Raw genomic sequence first — 27345 nt, forward strand, 5'->3', positions numbered from 1 at the left:
ACTAACCTCTCACACAGCTGAGGTGTATTTATCCCAACTGAGAATTCATGCCGGTGCCTTACTGTTGACTAGACCTCAGACTGTTCTCAGATTGCCTGTGTTTTTCCACACGTGTCCTTTTTCTCCCCTATAGGTTCCTATGTAGCATTTAGATGTCACATCTCCTTCTCCCCTCTGTGACAGTGTCTCAGTCTTTCCTTGTCTTTATAACCTTGACGTTTTTTTAAGATTGCTGACCAGCATTGAGCCTGGGTTGGTCTGATGTTTTTTTTTTCTTTTTAAGATTTTATTTTTTTGTTTGAGAGAGAGAGGGACAGCAAGAGAGAATAGGAGTGGGGCAGGGAGGAGCAGAGAAAGAGGGAGAATTCATTCAAATTCCCTATTGAGCAGGGAGCCTGTTGTAATGCTCCTGGGCTCATGACCTGAGCCAAAGGCAGACGCTTAGCCAACTGAGCCACCCAGGTGCCCTGATGTTTGCTTGTTTGTTTATTTGTTTGTTTAATTGGTGGGCTGAAGTTCTAGGGAAAAAGACCACAGAGGGCAAATACCCTTCTTACCACATCGTATGAGGGGCTCTTGATCTCAATATGGCTGATCATGGCCAGTGTTGACCTTGATCATTTGGTTAAGGTGGCATCAGCCAGGTCTCTCCACTCGAAGCTACTATAATGCCCCTTTCATACTAGGTCTGTGTAAAGTGAGTCACTAGGTCCAGCCCACACTCAGGGAGAGAGGGATCAGGCTCCCCCTCCCTGGGGGGAGGGGATCCAAAGAATCTGTGTTCTGCTAACAAAGCCACAACAGTAGCTCGTAACTCTGGGGGGAGACAAGGCTGTGCAGACACATCAATTCCTCCTCAGTGGGGACCACCGAACCCAGCATTCACCCACAGTCATACCTGTAGCCTTTACCGCTGTAGTGCTCCCGCGGTGAGTCCCCTCGTCTCCAGCATGCCCTTTGAGGACACCTTTCCTTGGCACAGGCCACAGTTTGCAATTCTTCTGTTTAACTCCCTTCATGTAAAGGGTCCAGCTCTACTGCTGTCAATCCTGCCTGCCCCATAGCATCTCTTAGAGAAATTTAAAACTGTACTGATGCCAAGGTCTTTGTGTCGGGAGCATTTGATTCAATTAGTTTGGGTAGGGTGCAGGCATTAATACTTTTTAAAAGGTCTTCAAGGGCATTCTGTGCTCTGGAGTCCGGGCCCAGCCCCACAGTCTGGCAGCTTCCCCGGGAGGCTGTCTGCACTCTCTCCAGCAGAACCGGTCACTCCCAAATTTGTGTTCCTCAAGGACTTGGTTCCTTGCTATTTCCATCAGTGTCTCTGTTTGTCCCCAAAGTCAGGAACTGGGTTAGAAACACCAGGAGCAGCAGGACGCGTGTCAGTCATAATCATTTTCCTGCTGCTGTTATAGCCCTCTGCTCTCTAGGAAAAACAAGGGCCTCGTGGCCGAGAAGTCACTGCCATGTGCATTTCACCCATCTGTTCAAGAAGGAACGTGCTCACATTTGATTTTTTAATTTTCAGGAAACCAAAAAGACAACACTAACACTTCTGACAAGAGGCAGTGAGTGACCTTGAATAGGTCTTTCCTTGTGTTTACCTTGGAGGTCACCAAGATGTCAGAGACTGTGTCTGTAAACAGTTTTACAGTGGGTCCAGAGAAGGGAGAAAATACATCAACCATTTGTTTTGGGTTTAAAGAAAAAAAATTATTATTATTATTATTTTTTAAATGAACTGATCATGTTGGTAACCTTGTTAGAACTCCTCGAGGTTGAGACCTCCACAGAATGGGCTGGAAGCCATGTGCAGAAAGGCAGGAATAGGTGGGAGGCCTAACATAGGATGCTGACTTGCCCCTCCCCCAAGGGGATTAGGACAAAGACAGCAGGGGTGTAGTGAGAGGGGAGGGTGCTGAGCTATGAAGGAAGCTTCTGGAGTATCACGCTATAGGCGGGCAGGACTCGACACACTTTATTCTATCATTCCTGCCTGCTGATGCAGTTAGAGTTTCCTCCACTTGGGGTCATCTAGTCGTGAGTGAGCTCTTTGAACAGTGCTCTGGTCCTTCCAGGACATCTCCCTGTATTCTAAGTGGCTTGTCCAAGTTCTTGGCGCGTCATGGCGTGCACATTCGTGCACCGGCTGAGATGAGACCATGAGGAAGTAGAGGCAGCAGAGAACACTTGGTGAAGTGAGTCCCATTTATCCTTCCAACAACACTGCCCCCTGGCGCGCAAAACTTCTCTTGGCCTCCGTGTCCTCAGCTAAGGAATGGCAATGACCGCAAAGAACCCATACCATTTTGGGGGAGGATGAAATGAGATGGTTTTTATGTGAGGCCCCCTCGCAGTGCCTTGCACATAGTGAGTGCCCCCTATTTGCGTTTCTGAAGATTGCATCTTCAGACCAACCCCCTGCTTCTGCATTGTGCCCAGTTCCCTCACCCCTACATCTTCCCTCCCCTTCCATGCAGCATCTCGGTCTCAGGAGCAGAATCTCATCAGCTGCTCTGCCTGCCTTTACCCAGTACCCAGCCCAGTGCCTGGACCACAGCACAGCTTAGAGCATGTTTAAGAAACAGACAGGTCCTTCCTGGTGGGGCCCTCCAAGGGAAATCATCTTCTGTTTTCCCTGCCTGTCTTGCTCCGTCCTTTGCAGCCCAGGCTAGAAAGGCTGCTAGTTCTTCACAAGGTGACCCACAGTCCGTGGTGGCCGGACCCTTGCTACAAAGGCAGAAGGGGCTCATGGACCCCCCCTGGAGGTCCTGACTCCTGATCAAAGAGGCTGCCTTCCACAGAAAAGAAGCAGGGGTCGCTTTGCAACGTCAAACAGAAACCAAAATTTAAATGATTATTTAACCCTTGAAGAACCCTAAGCTCAGAGAAGTGAAGCTAGTTGCTCACACCACACAGCTGTTTGGGTCATTCATTCAGACATGCGAGGGGAAGCCACGTGGAACAAAACCCAGGTAAGATCCTTGCCCTTGCGGAGCTTAAAGTCTACTACGAGGGTCAGCAGATTTTCTCCATGAAGCAGCAGAGAGTAATGTTTTACATGGTATGAGCCATGCTCTCTCTGCCATGACTTAATCCCCCCCCCTCCCCCGGTAGCGTGGAAGCAGCCACAGTGATCCATGGCTGAATGGCGTGGCTGTGCTCCCGGAGACCTCTATGTACCAGCATGCATGGTGACACACACTTGGCTTCCGGGCTTTACTTTTTCAACCCTTGGGCTAGTGGAAAAGGGACTCATGAAAGAAATAGTTGCATGGCTTGTTGTAAAGTCAGTGGTTCAAAGGAAAGAGATGTTCTTCTGGGAACATAAAAAAGGAGGCCGGGAGAGTTGGAGAAGGCACTCATGAAAAGTGTCATTTGCAGGGGGAGGGTGCCTATATTTTTGTGTGTGTGTATAAACATATACACACACACACATACACACAAATACATATATACATATATAAAATATATATATATTTAATTTCAGTATAGTTAGCATACAATGTTACATGTTGCAGGTGTACAAGACAGTGATTCAGCATTTCTGTACATCAGTCACTGTTCATTGTGATAACTGTCCTCTTAATCCCCTTCACCTCTTTCACCCATCCTCCCACCCACCTCCCCTCTGGTGTCCATTAATTGGTTGAAGTGTCATTTTAAGGGAGGTCTAGGGATGAGCAGTCATTAATTAGGTAAAAAGAAGGCATGGGAAGGATAGAAGTGTTCTCAGCAGACAGAATAGTTGGTGCAAAGGCCCTGTGGCCAATGGAACCATAGCTCTTTTTAGACACTGGAATAGAGCTTTGGAACATAAGAGGGAGGGCACAGGAGGCCAGCTCATGCAGAGAGCTGTTGAAAACCACAGGGTAAGAATGTGCTTTAAAGGGGGTGCCTGGGTGGCTCAGTGGGTTAAAGCCTCTGCTTTTGGCTCAGGTCATGATCTCAGTGTCCTGGGATTGAGCCCTGCATCAGGCTCTCTGCTCAGCAGGGAGCCTGCTTCCTCCTCTCTCTCTCTGCCTGCCTCTCTGCCTACTTGTGATCTCTCTCTCTGTCAAATAAATAAAATCTTAAAAAAAAAAAAAAAGAATGTGCTCTAGATCCCAGGAGCAATGGGAAACCACTGCTTTTTTGATTCTAAGGGGTAACATGACAGGATTCTCCTTATGAAGTCCTCACTCTGGCTTCTGGCTGGGAATCTCCCTGACAGTGATCAAAAGAGACCCGGGTTGACAGGCAGCTTGGCACCCTCTCCCCCACTAACTCTTTACTTTATGTTTCCTATTCTAACAAATCCTACCCTTCCTCTAGTTCCAAAGATTCACATTGCATTATGCATTTTATGGCCACAGCTCCATCCCATTCCAATTTTCTCACCTCCTGGCTTTCCCTCCCCAGCCCGGTCCCCCACTAACTTCGTAAAACTCGCAAGTTAAATTTTTCAAAGACTGTTTCTGACAAAGCAGTGGGAATTAGATTTGGTGAAGCCCTTCATAAAAAATTGAAGACACGCTATATTAACATACATTGATTTATTCATAGTGTTTCATTACAAGTAAGTGAGGATCCTGTAATACCAGGAAAGGTTAGGAGAGCAGGGGAGCACGGTATATTATATTGACAGCTCGGTGGAAATTGAGTCGCTTTTGGATTGAATTTGGAGCGCAGGAAAGGAATTGGCTAGTAAATAAGGCATGAGTTTTACCTCCCGGTGTCTGTATATCAGTGTGGTTGCCACCAGCCCAGGCAGGGGGATAGGGGCAGAATTTCAAAAGGCTGCAGGAGCACCTGGAACACTGGGATTGGCTGCCCCCCCGCAGAGTTCTCTGGATGTCTCTGTTCTTGTGCCCCAGGAAACTGGCCTCCAGCGGCGCCCTGGGGGTTCAGCTCCCCCATTTGCTCACCACCCCACGGTCACACTGGGCTCTCCTCGTCCTCCCGAGCGTGTTCCCACCCCAGGCCTTCGCCCAGGCAGTTTCCTCTGCGGGGAACCTGGAATGCTCTTACCTCTGACTGTCATCCTCGGATGTCAGCTCACTTCTCCCCTGAGAAATCTCCATGAGCACACTGTCTTAGTTTGGTGACCCTGAGACACAGACTGGAATACAAGTAGATGATGGAGAGGCGGGAGTGGGGAAGAAAAGGAAGGTAGCCAGTGGCGGACGTGTTCCCCAGCTGGCTACCTTTGGAGGCAGTTGGAGCAGACTCCCTCCAGGAAGTCCCCTGGGATGCTGCTGGGGTATCACGTGGGAGGAGCCCAGAGAGTGTGTGCATCACCTGCCTTCAGTCTGGTTGCCGGGATGCTGATTACCTAGAGCGTCCTGTGAATGCTCCCTGCCCTCAGAACGGCCCTCACAGACAGAGAGGCTGATGTTTGCTGTGCCTTCCTCCGAGAAGCCTGGAGGAGGCAGAGGTGACCAGAGGGAAAGCTGGGGACAGGTTCTCCAGGGACCTGTAACACAGGGACCCCTGGCTGGAAGCTCTGCTTGCAAACAGCCCAAAACCTTCAGCTCTCTGGATTCCTCCTCCACAATTTGCTCTGCCCCAAGCAGGTGGCCTCGCTCCTCAGCCAGTGACATCAGTCGCTGCCCTGCTACTGCTGGACGGAGGACTGAGAAGTTACCTCTGTCTCCAAAATGTCTGGTGCCCTTGCCAGAAATAGCAGACTGCTGATTTTGGATGGAAAGTTGGTACGTTCCTGTTTCGGTCTGCCTCTGCTCTTCCCATCAAGGCTGAGTTCTTGACAGAAGACAGAGTGATGTAAGGTGACCGTGCCATTGCCTTACCTCGCTCTGGAGTGGAAGACACCCGGGGCACAGGGTCCAGCCTGCACTGATCTGGGCTGTACCCAGCGGAGCACAATGCAGGTCCCAGAACACAGGCCTGCGCGGGCAACGTTTGGGAAGGAGCAAATAAGGGGACGAGTAGATGGATGAATGCCTTCTTTACGCAACGACGTGTTGTCTCCCAGCCGGGCAGCTCCTTCTAGAATAAGGAGCATAGCGTTCAGATGCGGCAGGCCTGGGTTTATTCACATGTCGGCGGCAGAACACCGCATAACCATGAGAACGCGTGATCTCTAGTGACGCGTGACAGCCTGCGTGGGTCTCACCGACATAATGCAGAGTGAAAGATGCCAGACACGCAAGAGTGCGCCCTGTACGGTTCCATTTATATAAAGTGCAAGACAGGGGAAAACTAGTGTGTGCTGTTAGAAGTCCGGATAGAGGTCATCCTACTGGGGGAGGGGAGCGGCTTCAGAGGGGGGCATGCGGGCTCTGTCTTGGCTCCCGTGGTGGTCTGTCTCTTGACTGGGTGCTGGGTTATCGGCCTGTGTCCAGTTAGTAGGGATTCACTGAACTGTAGAGTGTTCTGTATGCACGTTATACTCTAATAAAACATTTTTAATGGAACAAACTAGATGAAACGAACACACAGTCCTGTGTTTGTCACTTTAACAGCTGTCTGATTTAGGAATGTGGCCCTCAAAATGTGATCTGTGGGGGCGGGTGCTGGGATGCCCCCGTCTGGTTCCTTTCACAGCAGGGTAGGTACAGAAATGGAGAGCAAGCGCTTAGAAACTCTCATAGGACCTTGACATTGTGGCAACACCCAAGGGTGGGGCGAGAGGACCTGGCTCCTTGCAGAGTGCAGATCGGTCTGGCCTCTGACCAGACTCATACGTGGTGAGTTCGCCCCGGCGGTGTGGTCTGCAGCTTAGGATGGCTCAGCAGGGGATTGAGAAACACAGAACTGGGCCATCACCGGAGAGAGTTTGGAAAGTGCTGATTTCATGCAAGTTACTTCTAGTCCAGCCTCAGTGTCTCCAATATTAAAATGAGAATGAGTATCTGGAGGCCCCAAGGTTTGGTGAAAAGCAACAAGATAACACATAAGAAAACCCCAGAGGGCACCGTGGGGACTAAGGGACATGGGAACTGACTTTCTAATGAGCCTTCCAAACCATCCTTATGGGATGCCGCATGGAAACGCCGCTCTTGGGGCTGCCCGATAGGTCAGCCACCGGCCCTGCGTGGCCACTGAGCTTTGGAAATGGGGCTCGTCCAAATGGACAGGCTGCATACTAGATTCCCAAGACCTCATATTGAACAACAGAATATAAGAGACCGTGTTACATTTTTAGGTTCATGCCTGTTGAAATGATTAACCTTGGCAAATACCAGGCTCAACAAAATATATTATTAAAATCAATGTTACTTTCTTCTTTATTTTCTCCTCTTTTCATGTGACCACGAGAAGACTGAAAGGCAGGTGTGTGGCTCACAGTCTGTTTCTGCTGGGCCGCCGCACTCCCGTGTATCAACAGTGGAGTGTTCAAGGCTGGGTTAATGTGTAAGGTGGACAGTCACGGCAGAACTTGCTGTCAAGTCCACGTGCCTCTTTCGCCTTTCCTCTCCCGATGTTCCCCTGGATGAGCTCCATCTAGCTTTCCGAGTGACGTATTTATTAGTTTGCTCCCTGGCTTGTCCTACAGATCAACTACAAGGCCGTGGGCTCCTTGGACCCAAGTGCCGACCTCTCCAGCCAGCGGGGGAAGGTCTTCAAGCTCCGGAATGAAACCCACCACCTCTTCGTGGGGCTGTACCCGGGCACCACGTACTCCTTCACCATCAAGGCCAGCACAGCCAAGGGCTTCGGGCCCCCTGTCACCACTAGGATTGCCACCAAAATTTCAGGTATCTAACCTCTTCATAGAAAGGGGAAAGGGAAGAAACGTGTTCTCGGTCCCCCCCGCCCCCATTCCTAATTTTCCTAGGAGCATAAAAGGGCGGAGCCGGCTGTCACCTCGTGGTATGGAGCAATTAGGACGATGCAGTCCCTAATGTGTTAGCATTGTAGTCTTGTGAAGTAAACCAAAATCGCGAACTTCCTAAAGTGTAAAAAACATGCTAATTAGACTAGACCAGCAGGAACCCTAAGTGATTTCACCAAATAATTTACCACACAATTGCATTAAATAGTACATTTTTTTCTCATACAAATTTGTATTGTTTTGTAAAAATGTGATTTCAGCAAAGTTCTTTTTGTCAGTACAGGGCACAGCACAAGTTCTCATGAAATGTGTGAGAATGAATGAAGGAAGGAGGGAAGGAATGACTAGTGTAAAGCCACGGAGGTCTGAGATGTCCCCTGCTGTCCCTGAGATGGCCCCCCTCCACCGCCAGGCAACATCAGTAGAGAATTATCTCTGATCCCATTTTACAATTTACATTTTTTTGAGAATACCTGTGCAATTCTGGCCTGCATACATACATACTTTGCACAGATACCCACAGTGGTTTTTGCAGCTTAATGTTTTCACTTATCTTTATACCATGAGCGTTTTCATGTTGGTACATTGCTTTCGTGATAATGTTCTGTCAAGTGGATGGACGTTAATTTAATTAAACATTCCCCAGTGGTTGGATGTATGCGGTGCTTCCGTGGTTTTATACCATAACGCTTCAATAAACATGTTACAGAATAAAGTTTAATTCCTTGGTTTGGATTATAACTTCAGGACTAAATTCCAGAAATAGAAAGACTGAATTAAAAGGGACGTGGGTTTTAATAGCTCTTAATACAAACGGCTAGATTACCTTCCCAAGGGATTAGATTTTCGTACTCCTCTATCAGCTGGGGCTGAGGGAAAGAAGGGTCTCATAAAAAGTGAGAGAGAGAGGGAGAGAGAGGGAGCAAAAGGATAAGAGGAACTAGTTCATCACTGCTGTAATTTGCATTTCAAATATGTTGAACAAGGTCGACTCTGCCTTCATGTCTTTGTTAAGTACTTGGACTTCCTGCTTTTATCTGTTTATTTGGTGGGGGACTTGATTCCTGAGGGCTGCTGGCCACCTCCCAGACATCCTTCCCCAGACTCTTGTGCACCTGGAAGGGACCTCCAGGCAGGTTGGAAGGAGAGCAGGCTCTGCTGAAAGCCTGGGATGCCCTGTGACTCTCACCCAACCCCAGCCAGTTCCCCCATGACCCCCTACTGGTCATGTCGGTTTCTTTAGGGATGGCAGCAAAGGGAGGTGGTGAGCTGGGTTTGAGACCTGTGCTGAGTGGCCTCCTCTCTCTGCTCTCTGCCCAGCTCCGTCGATGCCTGAGTACGACACCGACACCCCACTGAATGAAACGGACACGACCATCACGGTGATGCTGAAGCCCGCTCAGTCACGGGGAGCCCCTGTCAGGTGAGCAGCCTTCGTCACTTGGGCTATGCCAACCACTACACTTGGCCCCAGGGTACAGCTTTCAGATTGGCTCAGTTCGGGGGCACGTGGGGGGCGGGGTTCAGTCAGTTAAGCATCTGACTTCAGATCTCAGCTCAGGTCTTGATCTCAAGAGTCATGAGTTCAAGCCCCATGTTGGGCTCCATGCTGGGCGGGGAACCTACTCAAAAAAAAAAAAAAATTGGCTCCTCCCAGTTCAACAAGCACACTTGGAGCATCTCATATGTGGGGAATGAGTGCGGCACAAGGGATCAAAAGGATTTGTTTACTCATTCCTTCAGCAAACATTTACTGGGCACTCACTCAGGGCCAGGCACTGTTTAACTGCTTGGGAGACAGTACCAAACTAGCTGGGAATAAGTCATTTTCTGAAGAAAGTCACACTTGAGTTGGGAAGCAAGAAGCATGAGCACATAATCACAATACAGTGCGTGTTGATGGAGATATACATAGGTCATTATGAGAGCTCAGGGAAGACAAGACATTCCCAGCTGACAGTCTGCAGTGACACTAAGCTCTCTTTTGCCAAGTAGTAAAAGGGTCCAGCATGAGCAAGGCCGGGAGGAGAGAAGCCACCTGAAATCGTGAGGAGCAATCGGGACCAGTTAATCCAAGGCTCTAGATTTTCCTTTAGCATAAAGGTCGAGGCAGGAACGGTCGGGTGAGAATAAGGGCCAATTCTGAGGTCTTGGGGGAGCCACGGGCTAGCCCCCTGCAGTGTCACGTTTATGATGCTGGAGACAGGGAGACCAGCCAGGATGGATTCTATTGAGATGATCTGGTTCTTGGTTTTCCAACCTGGATCCAGCTCGACCCAGGAAGCGTAGGTGGCAGAGGAAATAGAATCAACGGGCAGCAATTGGAAGCTGCTGTGTATTCTAAAGATTCCGAACAGGGTCTGACTCTAAGTCAGACCTTCCAACAGGTATGTGTAGTGCTCGTGGCACGCCTGACCATGGAAGCTCTGCCTTGTGTTCTCTGCGTGGGTTGTTCCGGGACCGTCCTATCTGTGATGAGCCCGAGTAGGTGGTGGCTGTTCCCTCAGATGAATCATTGCCTGACTCACGGCTTTTCTTCCCATTACTCTCAGGCAATGTGGTCCTTTGCTTCTCTCTGTACACGGATTGCACTGTCTATGTATGTTCTGTAAGTGATTGTCCCCATGTACACGTGAAGATACCAAGGCTCAGAAATGCTCAAGAGCCCATGGGAATGGGTAGGAAATCTGAACTCGAATACAGGTCCTCCGGGTGCCAAATCATGTGTTCCCCTTGGGCCACCAATGCCTCTCTCCCTTTCCCAGCTCTTAGCCTTCCATATGGCAGCACTGGTCACTATTTCAAAATCTAAGAGAGCCTCTCAGGTGATAAGAGTACACTCTGGGAAAAAGGAATAGCTTGCCCAACACTGCACAGCAAGTTAGCAGCTGACTCAGGCACACAGGCCAGATCTGACCGAAAGCCTAAGGCCTTCATATTGGAGACCCCGGTGTCCCCTTGCATCACTGTGAGCCAGGCGACCTCATCAGCTAGCATCCCACCATACGGCTCCCGGCAGGTGCGGATTCTCTCTAGCTTGCTGCTGACTGCTAGCAGCCATGTGGGGTGACGGAGAGGATGTGACCTTGGTGACAGCTGACCTGGATCCAGATCCTGCTCCAACAGTGCTGGATGACTTTGGGAAAGATACTTAATCTCCTTGATCCTCCGTTTTCCTTACCAGGAATGCATAGAGGGTAGCTGTTTCGTAGAGGCCAGATAAAATATGGAAATGCCAAAAGCCAGCGAGACCTTCAAGGGTTTCTTCCTTCGTTGGCTTTGCTTCTTCTTTGTGGCACTCAGGAGGTTCTCTTCAGAATAGTTTTTTGAAAATCAACCATCACTATGGAGTCACAGAGTTGCCTGCTTCCTCATGGTCACAGGGCCAGTAAGTGATAAGATGGGACTTCTATCCTGTTCAAATTTCCAGAGCTTTTCGAGACCCTAACTGATTCCGTGGTAGGAAAGAAAGGGCTTTGTTTTTTACCTAGGACTCCCTAACTTTATCCCAGCGCAAAGTTGCGGAGAAACTTCTTTTAAGACAAAAGTTATACTGAGAAATAAGCCTTCTTGGTCTTGCCCCGTGGCAGGATCAAGATGATTTTTCTACAGAGGGTCCAGGGTCCCATCCTCAAGATGAATCAGGTTATCTACCTATGAGCCTCTGGAAACCCATCAAGCCCAGCTGAACACAGATGGGAGTAATTATCACTGTGTTTTATTAGGCAACTGTCATATTCCAAGAATTTAACTTTGACTAACCTATTCGTATTATTATATTCCTGTTAGAAATGAAGAGACTAAAAGTTCATGGTCACAGAGCCAGTAAGTAAGTGATGAGATGGGACTTAGCACCCAGGCCCGCCCAACTCCAGAGACCAGCAAAGGGGTCCCTCTAAGCAGCCCCAACCAGTGTTCATGGGGAAGCTGGAAACAGCTGCCCCCAGAGAAGGGCCCCTTACACTTTCCCTCTGGGCCTGCATGCTCTCCATTTGCATATCTGTTCAATAAGCCCATTGCATCCTAAGACTGCAGTAAATTAGGACGTAGGAATGGAAGTGACCCAGAAGCAGCGAGAAAGGACAGTGAGCAGGGAGCAAAAATAAATAAATAAATAAACAAAAAACAAACAAACAAAAAAAAAACAGGGCGAGTCTATGAGACGATCACAGATGACTCGGCAAACCGGGAGGTCGACCTGCTGTGGCCCCTGCAGACTGTCACAGCCAGGCATGTTTGTTCACTGTTCTGGTTCAACTAAAAATGTAGCATTAGGTTCCGTGTCTTTAAGTGAAAAGAGCCTGCTAGTTTCCGTGTAATGAGGAAGCCCTTGCTACATGCCTGTCGCTGTACATCAACTTTCTGTATCCTCAAAACATTGCAATAATCATCTCCCCATTTTGCAGATTCGGAAACTGAGATAAATAGAAGCCAAGTAAGTTGACCCAGGCAAGCAGTGGTACAGGCAGAATTTAAAGTCAGTTCAGCTGACCCTAAGCCAGCGCTCATTTCATACTACCTCCCAAGGAGAAAGTTGTGCATGACATATTTTGGTGACATTTCCATTGGGGAAAAAAAAATTAAATGTCACTGCTCAAAGGGGCAATGCTTGGTGTCTGGAAATGTCTGGCTGCTTTTCTTCCCAAGGCTCTGGATCTCGGAGGGTGGGTGTACGCTCCGTTTCGGGAATTATTTTCAGACCGTTGCTTGGGCATTTGCCAAAAAGGGAAGGAAACTAACCAGAGCCGGCCTGCATGACTTCCAGGTTAACGGCAATGACAGCAGCGGCAATGTCACAGAAGATTTCAGTTCCCTGAACCCTTTTTCGCCTGAACTCTAGGCATTAAGATGCCCATCTGGGAGGAATTGACCATTAGGTCATTCAGCATATATTTACTGAGCCCTTGCTATGTCCCAGGAGCTGAGCTCAGTAATGGGGATAGAGCAAGACACAAGGTAGATACACACCTGTCCTCTTGAGGCTTAGTATCCTGCAAGCGTGCGTGCGAACAGGGAGGGGGCGGGGCATGGAGCAGGTAACCAGATACAGAACTGAAACTGGCAGAACAAGATACTGTGAAGCCTGTGAGGACAGTGTACTGATGGAGAGAACTGGACTGGCCAGAGGGATGAGAACATCCCTGGCCAGCAGGGCAGTGAGGAGTCCCACAGGTCAGAGAAACACAGGCGTCAAGAAGACAGGGAAGGCTCTCTAAACCATGGGACACAGTGAGCCCACTGGATGGACTGGGTCATAGACGCCTGGAATCGTGTTTTATGGTTGGTAGCTCCTTTAATGCCATTGTATCATGTGGTCCTCGCTTACCCAGGGAGTCAGCTAGGGAAAAGTACCGTCTCCCTATCAGATGAGGTCTGAGATGCTAAGTGGTTGGCTCAAGGTCACGGAGCTCGTTCTCCATGCAGCCAGTGCGTGGACCTTGCTTCCTGCTTCTGAGTTCATTGCTCCCTCCAGAGGTTCTGTATTCCCTGCCCAGGATGTCAAGTGAAGACTCGGGAACCTTTTGGTGGGGCTGTGGAGTGACCTCCCATTGACTAGGGATGCTGGAGCAGGCAAGGTGACTTCACAGGGGCCCTCCAGCCTAGGGTGGTCCAGGCCCAGCCTGTAACCTGTGAACCCCACCCTGTGCCTGAGCAGAGCTACCGGTCCTCCAGTAGCCTCACTCCTGAGCCTCGGCTGCAGGCCCTGCCCATGCAGCTGTCTCCCGCCTTCTGCCAGCTGTGTTCTGGCCCTGGCTCAGCTGGACCCCAGCCCTGCTCTGCCCCTGGCTGCCCCTGGGAAGCGCCAGGGGTCTGGCTCTGCCTGGTCGAACAGAGCTTGCAGGAAGGTGAGGAGGACAAGGGCGGATTGTCTTGTGGGGCTCCCGCACCCCCATCCCTCCATCCAAACCACCTCGGAAGCTTGGCCTATTTTTCTAATACTCCACAATGGAGATTTATTGCTTTTGCATTGCTTTCCCCAGGCCTTCAAAGATTTATTGGTTTTTAAGTGACAGAATCCCAGAATTGTTTAAAAGATCAATCAAATAGTGACTAGAATCTAATATTCAGCTCCAACTCGAACCCGCCAAACCTTCTTCCCCCACGCCCCACCTGTCACGCTGATGTATCTGTGGTAACCTTCATAAGAAAGTAACTTGGCCGTGAATTTATCACCCATAATGCAGTCTCTGAGGCAGAGCCTCAGTTTCTGTAGCAGACCTCCCCGACCCCAGATCCCCAGCTGGCTTCTTTGGGGACATCTTTCCGTCCCCCTGCTCTCCTTCCCCTCCCATCAGGCACGGAGACCTGTCCACCCCACTCTGGAATCAGCTGTGGGGTTAGATCTTTCTTGTACCCCTCTGCCACGCCGCACCCACTCCCCTGACCTGCCGTGGTGGCCTTGCTGGTTTGCCTGCTGTCCACTGCTCTTCCTTCAATCCATTCCCCACTGAGCTCTAGAGTCGTCCCTGAAGTTCTTAGATGGGTCACTGGCTTTCCACCACATGAGGTTCGAGCTCCTTAGCATGGAATTCAAGGCCCATCAGAATCTGCCTGTGACCTCCGCTTCTGGTTTTATTCCCCTTCCCTCTGCCCCCCCTTTACCAGTGTTTACTCAACAGGGCCCAGGGAGTTTCCTTCCTTATTCTTTCTTTGATTGTGTTATGCACCTGCCAGTGGGTTTTTCTTGGTTCTGCGTCTTGCCCGCCCCTCTCGAGACTGTGAGCTCCAGCAGACGTGAGGCTCAACACTAATGGATCCCCTCCCCTGGGACAGTGTCTGGCACTTAGTAGGTCCTCGGAAACACAAATGAGTGATTCAGCACGTCTGTTTTGCGTGCCTGGTAGATGTCAGGTCCTGGGACTGGAAATGCAATTCACAGGCGCCGCCTTCCGCTGCCTCCCAATCCGGAAGAGCACTGCCCAGTAGAACTTCCTGCAGCGATGGAAATGTCCTGTGTCCGTGCTGTCCAGTCAGCATCTCGAACTACCGTGGCTGTTGAGCACTTGAGTCACCAGTGTGACCGAGGAACTGGCTTTTAATTTTTTAAATGACTTTAAAGAGTTTTTCAAGGTCATTCATAGCTCACGGCTACCATTTTGGATGATGTGGTTCTGTCAGGAAGATAATCGGAGAAAGAAAAAAAATGCCTGGTCAGAGGTTTCTATGAGAGCTGGCTGTAGAGGCATCCGTCATGAGCCTGAGGAGCTCAGGTGCAAAGAGGGCTTCCTGGAGGCAGTGTCACCAGCTCCTTGACCTGCCAGCTGAGGGGGATTTGCTCAGGAAAGGAGGGGGAAGCAGCACACTGTGGGAGCCGAGGCAGAGAAGGTATGGGGTGTGTTCACGTGGTGGTGGGAGCCACAGAGCTCTTGGGCAGGGAAGAGGAAGGAGGCAAAGGAACAGGCCAGAGCCAGGTAAAGAATCTTGGGTTTGGACTTTGTCCTTACAGGTGTGGGAAACCTTTTGTTCTCTTCTCAGCAGTTGAGCCCTTGCCTTGCCGCTCTCTATGCCCGGCTCGTCCTCTCTACCTGGCCAGTGTCCAGTTCCCACCCTGCAGCAGGACGCATCAGCTCTGCTCGGGGTTCCCACTCTGCGCTGGGCACTCCCTGGTCAGAGACTTGAGGCCTGCTGTGTCTGATGCCTGTTCGCTGCTCAGACACCAGGAAGTTCTGGCTGCAGGGCGCTGGCAAGGGTGTGACACATCAGAGAATGTGCCGCAAACTCCATGAATGTCAGAAAATCCTCAGAACAATGTTGCTTCCAAACATAGCCTCAGATTTCGGTATATTTCAGAAACACGAAATCAAGCAGATGGGGCTGGGACATCTCCACAGCCAAAAGGGTCAACAAATCAAGGGCTAAGAGCAACGCCCTCCACTTGGAGGACCAGCCACTATATGCTGTAAAATCGAAGGAAAGCAGATCCAAAGCAGGGAAGGGGCCTGGGGCCCCATGTGAGCTTCCTTTAGCAAGACCTTATAAACACGGGGGACAGACTGGGGACCTGCAATCAAAACCAAGCAGGAGAGGGGAGACCAAATCCCTGGAGAGGAGTCGGGTTTTCCCATTCACAATTCATTAAGTAGGTATATGCATTTGAATTCGAGCCAACAGCCATGTCCCAGCCATTGGGCTGAGCACTGGAGATCCAGAAAGGAGCAAGCAGGCCCACGTGCAGACATGCTAATGGCAGAGAGAGCTCCCTGCAAATGTTGCCACAGACACTCACTGACGACACAGATTGTTTGCAATCATAGCTGGTTCTCACTGGCTCGGGGCCACCTCACCCCACCCCCCACCTCATTTTAGCTGTGGCTGAGCTGGTGGGTTTGTGCAGAGGTTCGCACAGAGGGATGGGACCCCTCCTGCAGCGCCACCCCGCCCCCTTTCTTCTTGGCTTCAGTGCTTCCTCCAAAGCCCCCACAGACCTTGGTTAGTGTGAGCAGGCAGATCCAGCTCAGAAACATAGGATTGAATGCCAGGAGGGGACGGGAGTCCAAGCATGTCCAGATTCCTGTCCTCCCCATGGACCATTCTGAGGTGTGTGCCACATGGGTCCTCACACACCTCCCTTAAGACTGAATCCTGGTTGCCCACAAGGGGAGCCAACTCGACAATGCACACCTTACTGGTTTTTCTTCTTGGGTTTCACCTAAAAGGGGATCACACCAGGCTGGAGAGTCAGGAGATGAGGTTAGAAAAATAAAAGGAGGCCAAGAGGGCAGCAGTGGGCAGAAAATGCAAGGGCAGGTGGCTCCTGATGAGGTTGGATGGGAAAGGGCCAGAAGACATTGCTCTCCAGATGAGAAGGGATGGCTATCCATTCCTGAACGGTTGCAGCAGTGGAGAGAGGGCCTTGATCAGGGAGAATGGACAGCAACTTTGGTGATGACTACTCTGTGGGGTAGGCAAGTGGATGGGAAAGAAAAGACATTGTCCTGGGTGACTCCCAGGTTCTGGCTTATTAGTGACATGGAGTCTCTGAGTCAAGGAACACTGAGGGCAGAAAGAGTCTAGGAGGATAGATTACCCAAGGGAGACCAGTGGTGATGAATGTGGGCTGGAGGATTAGGAATGTGATGGGGATTAGGAACTAGGTGGGCAGGAACAAGACTGAGATTTGATGTGTGGTCCAGGCGAGTGATGGGGAACTCCAAGGGACATCCTCCAAACCTTAGACTTGTGACTTGCTTTCATGGGATACTTCAGACCTAGTACACAGTGGGGCAGCTCTGGCTTGGAGGGTTGGGAGTATGAGAGTCTGCTTACATGGAGATAGAGGGATCTGGCGAGTGGCCTCTAATACCCACTGCAAGTTCTCTTTGCTCTCTAATGAGAAACCCCTGAGCCCCTTGCACTTGACAGGTACAGGGAGTTAATACTATGACTTTGAAATGCACAATGATGAGCTGCCGTACAAATTGGAGATCCAGTCCACTCCTAAAGAAAGAAAACAATTGGGAAGAGGAAGAATTGCCAGATTTCTTCCAGGATTCCTTTAATAACCGTGGAGCCCAGAAGGGGAGCACGTAAAACAATCACAGAAGGCTTCTGCTGGTCCCTTGGAGCTTCAGTGAGCAAAACTGGCATCATTACCATCTGAGTCTCAGATATGAGGACATGATGGTATCCAGTTAGGAAGGGGGAATGAAGATTGTTGAGGATTTATTAGCGTGGGGCAGTCTGAGCCGTTCCTGAGTCCCCGTCTGCACTGGGGGACATGGAAATGGCAATTATACTTGGATACTCTTTCTCAAGACATCACTAATTTCACTTAGTTCCCCAGCTCTCTGGGTCTCCTTTTCTGGGGCTTGAAGACGAGGGGTGCTATGTGACCCACTTTGGTGGAGGGATGGGCAAGAGGCATTCTCACGTAGACTGCAAGAAGATTTAGCTCTATAAGTAATCTCATTTGTTGCCAAGTCTATCCACATGCCAGGATTTCATTACACCAGACTGGGGAAGAGGAGGAGCCAGATACAAAAAGAGACAACCAGAAATAAGACTTAGTGGGATAAATACTACCGCAGGGCTGTTCCCAATGGGGCTGTCCCATACTCTAAATATGGCGACAAAGGGCACGTGTAACTATGATTAAAGAGACACGTCGCTACCATTGAAACTAACCAAAGAGACAGGGTCAGTCTAGTAAGTATGACACAAAGCCCCAGTAGGAAAGACCAGCAGGAAAACAAAAGGGGGAAGGGTGGGCCCCAGGCAATGTAGGTGGTGGGCTCACAGTCACTTCAGTTCGCCCTAACTGTGTTGCAGGGTTCCTTTTCTCAGCCCCCAAACAACCCAGCTTACCAAGAATTGGTTCCAGTGTTGATGGATTCTGGATTTTATTCCTTAGGCTCCAACCAAGGAGGAAAAACAGGTGTTTCAGAAAGAATATTTTAAATGGAGCAGGAGGAGCAGTTGCTGGAACATGAAGAACGAGAGAGTGTTCTATTTTGGACCGTCTGCCATCTGGAGAGATGGAAACAGACTGTCACTGGCATGAGGGAGAAGAGAGTGTGGTTGTCATGTTCACCTCCTACCATAGGGACTATTTAAATTCCAGAAGGCTGGAGGGCTAGAGAGGCATGAGAGCAGGGGGTTTGAGACTGGAGAACCATTAACATTCAAGTGGTATTTGAAGCATGGGAGGAGCAGATGACCTTATCCAGGCAGAGTATATATGAGAAGAGATAAAGACCAGACAGCTCTGTGAAGGAACCACGCAGGAGATGGAGAAGGGCTGGCCAAGAGGTAGAAGAAATACCAGGGCAGAGTTAAAACGTGAAAGCCAAAGGAAGAATGTTTTTTTTTTTTAAATAGGAGATGGTTGAAGTTTTATAGTTCAGTTTTCTCTAAGAGTTTCCAGCAGCTCTTACTATAGAAAAGAAGAAAGACACCTACCTTCATCCAGGGCCATAGGAGAAAGATGATGAAGTCAACAGAAGTTCTTAAAAATGGGTCATATGCAATTATCATATGATCTCCCTGATATGAGGAAGTTGAGAGGCAACATGGGGGGTTTGGGGGGTAGGAAAAAAATAAATGAAGCAAGATGGGATCGGGAGGGAGACAAACCGTAAGAGACTCTTAATCTCACAAAACAAATGGAGGGTTGCCAGGGGGAGGGGGGTAGGGAGAGGTTGGTTGGGTTATGGACATTGGGGAAGGTATGTGCTATGGTGAGTGCTGTGAAGTGTAAACCTGGCGATTCACAGACCTGTACCCCTGGGGCTAATAATACCTTATATGCTAATAAAAAAAAAATAAAAAAAAAGAAGGGCACTTGTTATGATGAGCATTGGCTATTGTATGTAAGTGATGAATTGCTAAATTCTACTCCTGAAACCAACATTGCACTCTATGTTAACCAAGTAGAATTTAAATTAAAATCTGGAGAAAAAAATAGTAAAAATTCAAATTAAAAAAAATATATGGGTCATATGGTCCAGGCTTGATTTTTAAAAGCACATGGATGTAGATGTGCAGATAACAGAGAATTTGAGGGCCAGGTGACCCCAGTGCTGTTGAGGAAGCTGTGCAGAAGGTACAAGGCTGAGAGAGGCTAGACAGACAGGAAGTGGCATTCAGAGAGTAACATGATCAAAGATAAGGTTTTAGTAATGGAACCCTGCAGTGTATGGCTCTGGGTGTCACCATGTTGGCAATGGTAGTGGATGGATGGTAATGGATTCAAGGTGAAGGTCATTGAAGCCAAGTTATTTCAAGGACCAAAGAAGCCAGACTAAGGATGGGCAGACTGTCTGAGTAAATATAATTCTTGTGCCATGAATCCTCCCAACCCTGGGGAAGTGGTGAAACGCTTTGCAGGAGCAAGAGCGATTCTGCAAGGTGCCTTCTCCCAGGTCTCACTTTTGCTCTAACTTTTTTCTGCTGACTTCTATTCCTCGCAGTGATCTGGGCCCCGTGACAGTTTGCATCACTGCTTTGTCTCAGATCTTGCACAGCTGATAACGGATGGTTCTCAGTCTCTCTGTCTGCAGCCGCCCAAAGGTCAGACTTTCAAGTCGGCCTCCATCAAGTGCATTTCTATAGCATGATCTATTGATGTTCTCTGAGCTAGTGGATGGATCTGTGCCATGTTAGAATCCAAGGAGATTTGCTGTCATCCAAAAAGCATTCTGCAAAAGGCTCGCTCCAGCTGCCTAGGGCTGGCGCTCAGAGAGTTGCCTCCTCTCAGTGGCAGTGAGAGAGGTGATCTTGAAAGTCCTGGCTTTTTGGTAGGACAAGAACAACTTAAAGGTTAGAGTCTCAGCCATGAGGCGGAAGAAATTCTTACTTATCCCTTTTCACGATGCAGCCTATCCTTTCTTTGCCTGGCGACAACTGTTTTTGGTTTGCTGTTTCACTGGTGCATTTCCACTTGAGTGTAGGCTCACTAAGCAGATTATAAATGTGTAAAAAGGTATTCATAACCAGGACAGGGGTAGCAGCTCCAGTAACACAAGAAGGATTCAAGGGCAAGACTTTAGGCCCACACTGTCTAATATTGAAGCCACAGCTACATGGGGGCTGTTTAAACTTAAACTAATTAGAATGAAATTAAAGTAAAACTTTTGATTCATCAATTACACCATCCACATTTCAAGGACAGTAGCCCCATATGGCTGGTGGCTACCATATTGAATGGCATTCCCATCATCACAGAAAATTTCAGTTCACTGAGCTGCTCTAGTCCTTCAGAGATCTGCTAAATAGAGGACATGGCCTGTGTATGGTTTCAGAGGGACTATTAATGTAAGCATTTCAAAGGGACTGTTAATGGGCACCTACGACTGGGCTGACTTGCTGCTCAGACCCTGACTTCCTGAACGAGGGGCCCCAAACTCCACTGCATCCCCCTCACTGGGGTGGCATCTGGGAAATGGTTTGACCCCAGGGTTATTAGAATCATCAAGGGAGCTAGGAAATAGGTAGATTTTTTTTCCATCCTTGGGGCTAACAGGACCAGACCCAAGAATCTGTTTTTGCCCAAGCTCCCAGAGGATGATCATGCTGGTCTTGAGCCACAGCCTTGGTACCACCAGGTTGGCTGACACATGGGCTCCTGGGTGGAGAAGGGAGCCAGTAAAGGGAACCAAGAACTCTCTTCTTCGGTGCCGGTTCTTGCTTATTCTCATGACACGGGGAAGTAGTTGTTTTGCATTTTACTGTGGAATTGCCCCTGTTGGCTTTACAGCTTTTGGAACTTGCATCTCTTTTTGGTGTACATTTCAGCATGAAGATAATCAATTTTAGCGCCTAAGAGCTGAACTAGGATCTCTGCCAGCTTACTTCATTAAGTAAGGTCCCTAGGGGGGCCAGAAACACACCCCTATTTTCCTACGATGGTGACGATGACTGGCGTGTGAACCCATTCATGTTGTGTTTTTGCTCATAGTACATCTGAATATATCACTTCAGTGCAGATAGGGGGCTTAGGTAGAAGATGGATGTTTGGTGAGACAGAGTATCGGGATCTGAACAAATCTGTATTCTTTGGTGGAAGGCTAGAGCAGCGTGGGAGAAACAAATCCATTTCCAACTTTCGCTCTATAAAAAGTTCCATATTTTCTTAGATCAGACAAAATATATTGAGTGCCAAAATGCTGCAGCGATACGGGTGCGTCACTCAGCTGGGTTGGAATCTGTATGCATTGTCCCCCCGGGCCAGTTTTGATTATGTTCTTTTTCCTTTTATTGCAGTCAGCAAATCTGAATTTGCTATTGTGGGGAGAGCAGGAAGAGGAGGGGGGATAAAATGAAGGTTTTTAACCTTCAGAAAGTTCAGAGGTTCGGACTGAATAAGCACAAAAACTTTCAGCGTGCCTCTGAATTCCTTGAATTTGCAGAACTGCTCGGAATCCCAAGAGGACTACCTTGCACAAAGTATCTGGGCCCTGCTTTGTAGCTAAAAGGCAGAGCAGAAATTATGAGAAAGGAGCAGAATCAGAGAAGGGGGAAGAGGAATCAGTGTACAAAAAGGAGTTTGGTCCCTCTCCAGGCTAAGTTTTAGCCTATTGTTTAGTTTCTTCAGTTCCGAGCTATCTGCTTCCCACGGCTCTCGGATAACGTCTCCCCTGCCAGGACACCCTGTTCCTGCTTAATTGAAATTAGTTTCCAAGAATAGTTGTCCAAAGCAGTTTCCAATGGCGGGAATGTTTTGAAAGTCACAATAGGCATTGAAGCTTGGGGATGCAGATGTCTATGCACGAGCCAGATGTTCAAAGGCACCACATGGTCTGCGAACGCCTTCACATTTCCAAAGCCAGGAGCTGTCTCATTGGCCTCTGCAACTTAGAAATGGCTCCTTTGAAACTGGCATCATCTCTCCATTAGGGACCTGTAATACTGCAAATGTGAAGAGAAACAATCCCTTCTATTCAAGTTTAGAGCAATGTGTTTCCCAGGCTTAATTATACCACAGGTATATAAATTACAGAAACATGTTAATGCTCCCATGATTAAAATTATAGAGTGCCTAATTGAAAAAGCATAAACTGAATTGAAGAATTCCTAATTATAGTTTGCTTTGAGGTGTTAATTTCCTCCATAACGAATGCATAATTTCTTGGAACCTAAAAAGGTGGCCTCTTGCATCAGCACGTAGGATGCAGGCAGATGGGATCGGGCTGTCATCTTTCAGTGCAGGAAGTTGACAAGGAAGGTTTGGTTCGGTGGGAGAACCTTGGAAGGGAGCTTGGGAAGGAGGCGGCACTGGTAAAGATGCCAAATCAAGGTTCTGCCCAGTGGGCATCAGGACAAGGGACAGATGAGGACCCGTAGAAAACTTTCTCCATCGGCTTTTTTCTTTTCTCTCCAAAGTCTCAACCTTTATCCCAGTTAGTTTTGGTAGTATTTGTGTCTGTGTCCTGGACCAGCAGTATGATCTGGGAATCTGTTACAGATGCAGAGGTTCCAGCCCTGCCCGCTAACCTACCAAATCAGGAACTCTGGGGGTAGAGCCTAGCCATCTGGGTTTTAACAGGGCCTCCAAGGGATTCTGATGCATGCTAAGCTTTGAGAAGCACAGTTTCAAGGAGTGAGTTACACATGTAGCTGAGCTTTGTTGAATTCCTCCTACTCAGGATCAGAACCCATGATCAATGACTTCCCAAGCATCATGTCATTTTATACTCATAGCATCACATGGAAGCAGGAAAAATGTATCCCATTTCTCAGGTGAGAAAATGAAGATCTAGAGAAGCTGCCTTCTTCAGCTCATGGCCTCTTTGAGAGATGGAGGCCTTGTCTGTAGGTTCAGATGGAGACTCACTCTGTTGCCCAGTGTCGTCCTTTTTTTCATTATCGTCCCCTCGTTTCGTCAATACTTTGCTAATTAATGGATTTTCTGAGCACTGTGGAGCTGGAGGCTGAGCCACTCCTGAGAATGAATTCCAGGTAAGTCATGACTTGGCTAATGCTGAGCCTGACTATAGGACAAGGGAGAGGCTCCTAAGTATCTGCATTAATTGCTATTAATGGCATTGATTGTTAGTGTGCGTCGTTCCCGAATAGTGATGTGAATTTTAAGAATAAGAGACCAGAGCTCAAAAAGAAACTCTGAGTTTTGGAAGAAATTCCCTTTCCATAGTGACCCAAGCAGCTGTAAACCCCCCATTAGAGACTTGAGGGGCAGGGGAAGATGCTCTAAGATGCACCACGCTTCTATCTCCTCTGTTCGGACACCTTGGTTGTCTCAGGTTTCCTAGTCTAAACACATCAGAATGTGTACTCACTCTCTCTCTCTCTCTCTCAATCTCTCACTGTGTGTGTGTGTGTGGGGGGGTATATTTTAGCCAGTCCATAGCCATCTGAAACAATAAACTTAAGTTCTTGGCCTATAGCATTCAACTAAATTTTTGCATAAGACTTAGACATTCCTGTATGGTTGATAATTTGGGTCATTTCCAGTTATTTGTTGTTATAAATAACTCAGAAATAAGCATCCATGTTTTTCTTGTGGTATTGTATCTTTAAAGAGGAAAAATTCCCATGAGTGGAATTACTGAAATGAATAAAATCTAACTAAAATGTATTGAGTGCCTACTCTAATATGCCAGGCACTGACAGCCAATTCATATACAATAACCTTTTTCATTCTTTAATTAAAAAGAATCTCAAAGTAACAAAGTGCACATAGTTAGGAAATCAGAGAACCAATGCCCGTTCCCTCCCCCACCTTGTCACGCCCCAGTCCTGTGCCCCAAAGGCAACTGCACTGTAATTCTCTATTTCTTCTGGGAATTGGCATTGTCACTACATAACGTGCTGTTTTAAAACCATTGATTGTAGACATTGTCTATTTACTTCCTGTTATTATAGATGAGAATTTTGGCTGTTTTAAATCATCCAGGACTTCCCTTCCAGCTTCCCAATGTAGTTATACCACAATTTTTAGTTAAATAAATACACAATGGTTAATTTTATAATTCTATAAAAGCAGGGCACTTCAGTGCCAAGTGGTATATACTATTTTCGTGAGAGTATTGTATAATTAACTTAAAGCTTACTATGTACTAGATACTATTTTCAGTTCTTTACATATATTAACTCAGTTAATTCTCATCCAAACCCTTTAAGGTAAGAATAGCACGACCCCTATTTTAGGATGTGCAAACTGAAGTACTGAGAGATTACGTAACTTGCCCACGTTCATGCAGCTAGTGTGTTGCTGGTCTGGGATTTGAACCTAACAGTTTGGCTCCACAGTCTGAACTCTTAACCACTTTGCTGCATTACCTGTCATTACTTGTCCTGTCTTGTATAGTATTTTTTTTTTAAATTCATCCTAGCATGTACAATTATTCTATTTTATTCAAGTGATATTTTCATTATGCTATTCATACATTTTTCTTCTCACTGAGCTCTATCATTTCAGGTTGACTCTTACATATTCCTTTCCTTTCATTTTTTATCTCTCTCTCTCTCTCTCTCTTTTTTTTTTTTTTTTTTTTTGGTCTTTTCATTCTGTTTTCTAGAAGAATAACCCTTATGTAACAGTTGCTGAGCAATTCCAATTTTTTTTCTTTTAAGAGCTATTTATGGTTCTCAGAATTTATTTTCCTTATATCATCACTTCTTGGCTATAGAAGCAATCATTTCTCAATTACTGAGGATATTATTTTGATTAGGGGAGAGAGAGTCTTTGCTGACTGCTGTATTGTCTCCATTTCCTCTGGAATCATTTTTTGCCATTTGAATTGACTAATCTCTTTTATATTGCTGCATTTCTCACCTGACCAAGAAGGCTTGTAGTCCATATTTAAAAGCAATTTATTATAATCACAAAGAGTAATTGATAACAAAGTGCCATTTGCATTTGCATCAAAAAGCATAAAATACCTAGGAATAAATTCAGCCAAAGAGGTGAGAGGCCTGTATGCTGAAAATGATGGCATTGATGGATGAAATTGAAGAAGACACAAAGAAATGGAAAAATATTCCATGCACATGGTCGGAAGAATTAACATGGTTAAAATGTCCATTCTACCCACAACATTCCATAGATGCAGTGCAATCCCTATCAAAATTCCAATGACATGTTTCACAAAAATAGAAGAAATAATCCTAAAATTTATATGGAATCATAACAGACCCTGAATAGCTAAAGATGTCTTGAGAAAGAAAAAACAAATCTGGAGGCATCACACTCCCTGATTTTAAAGCATATTACGAAGCTATAGTAATAAAAATAGTCAGGTATTTGCATAAGAAAAGACACATGGATTAATGGAACAGAACAGAGATCTCAGAAATAAATACACAATTATATGGTCAGTTAATTTCTGACAAAGGAGGCAAGAATATACAATGGGGAAAGGACAGTCTCTTGAATCAATAGTGTTGAGAAAACTGGGCAGCCACATCCAAACAAATGGTACTGGATTACTCTCTTACACTCCGTACAAAAACTAACTCAAAATGGACTAAAGGCTTGAATATAAGAAAACATAGATGACAAGCTTCTTGAAGTTGGTCTTGATTATGGTTTTTTTGGATCTGACTCTATAAGCAAAGGCAATAAAGGCAAAAATAAACAAGTTGGACTACATCAAACTAAAAAGCTTTTGAATAGCAAAGGAAACCATCAATAAAATGAAAAAGTATGCTACTGAATGGGAGAAAATATTTGTAAGTCATATATCCAATAAGGGGTTAATATCCAAAATACATAAAGAACTCTTACAAATCAATGGCAAAGATTAAAAAGCGGGCAGAAGCCCTACGTAGAAATTATTCCAAAGAAGACATACAGATGGCCAATAGGCACATGAAGAGATGCTCAGCATCACTCATCATCAGGGAAATGCAAATCAAAACCACAACAAGATACTACCTCATACCAGTTAAAATGGCTATTATCCAAAAAGACAAGAAATAGCAAGTATTGACAAAGATATGGGGAAAAAGAGACCCTTGTCCACTGTTGGTGGGAATGTAAATTGATGCAGTTACTTCGGAAAACAGTATGAATATTCCTCCAAAAATTAAACATAAAACTGCAATATGACTTAGCAATTCTGTACTATTTATCCAAAGAAAATAAAAACACTAATTTAAAAAGATATATGCATACCAATGTTCACTGCAGCATTATTTACAATAGCCAAGATAGAGAAACAACCTAAATGTCCACCAGTGGATGAATGGATAAAGATGTGGTATATGTATGCAACAGAATACTACTTGGCCATGACAAAGAATGGAATCTTGCCATTGGTGTCAAGGATGGACCTTGAGGGGATTATGGTGAGTGAAGTAAGTCAGACAGAGAAAGGCAAATATTGTATGATTTCACTTACGTATAAGACAAAACCAACCTTGCAGATGCAGAGAATAAAACAATGGTTACTCAAGGGGAGGGGGACAAAGGGAGGGAAGAGGGTCAAGAAATACAGACTTCCAGTTACAAAACAAAAAAATGTCATGGAGATGCAGCGTACAGCCTGGTGACTATAGTCAGTAATATTGTAGTGTACACTTAAAAGTTACCAAGAGAGCCAGTCCTAACAGTTCCCATCACAAGGGGGAACAATATATAGCTTTGTATAGTGATGGAAGGTAACTAGACTTACTATGGTGAACATTTCACAATGTAAATGAATATCAAATCCTTATGTTACAAACCTGAAACTGGCATGTTATATGTTGATGATACCACAATAAAAAAAGTAATTCCAGCAGCATGCACTATCTGTGGTAAGGGCATCTGTTTTAAGACTTGCCATGCACATAATGTCCTGCTGTGTACACCTCTTAGGTGGTGTTCAACTAGGTATCTGTGTCAGGAGACTTTTCTAGTAAATGCATTACTCCAGTGACCATATCATTGACTGTCCAAACCCGAACAATTTGAAAATGAAGGGGGTCAAATAAATACCACAAGACTATAAGTATTAACCTGGACTCTTGTGGGCCAACTGGCAAATATGGTCACCCTGACTATAATCTCCTTGAGATACTGCAATTTCTTACAGTAATGATATAAAATTAAATGACACATTATTAGTTGTGCTTGCCTTTTGGTTTCTCATCATAGTTTCCAGTAGCCTTCAGTTTCATTCTTCTAT

At 46.8% G+C, this 27345-nt stretch overlaps 1 protein-coding gene across 14 annotated transcripts in view; it reads left to right on the top strand.

The window, feature by feature from the left end:
- Positions 1-27345, top strand: part of PTPRT (protein tyrosine phosphatase receptor type T) — a 1045273-nt gene that overhangs the window by 744489 nt on the left and 273439 nt on the right. For all 14 annotated transcript variants that reach the window (XM_032838508.1, XM_032838515.1, XM_032838509.1 and 11 more), the window contains 2 exons: positions 7499-7700; positions 9098-9200. In XM_032838508.1, coding sequence (XP_032694399.1) covers positions 7499-7700; positions 9098-9200 — 305 coding nt within the window. The remainder of the gene's footprint in view (positions 1-7498; positions 7701-9097; positions 9201-27345) is intronic.

This window comes from Lontra canadensis, unplaced genomic scaffold, assembly GCF_010015895.1.
Source record: "Lontra canadensis isolate GAN:19392208 unplaced genomic scaffold, GSC_riverotter_1.0 scaffold105, whole genome shotgun sequence".
Taxonomy (NCBI): Eukaryota; Metazoa; Chordata; class Mammalia; order Carnivora; family Mustelidae; genus Lontra; species Lontra canadensis.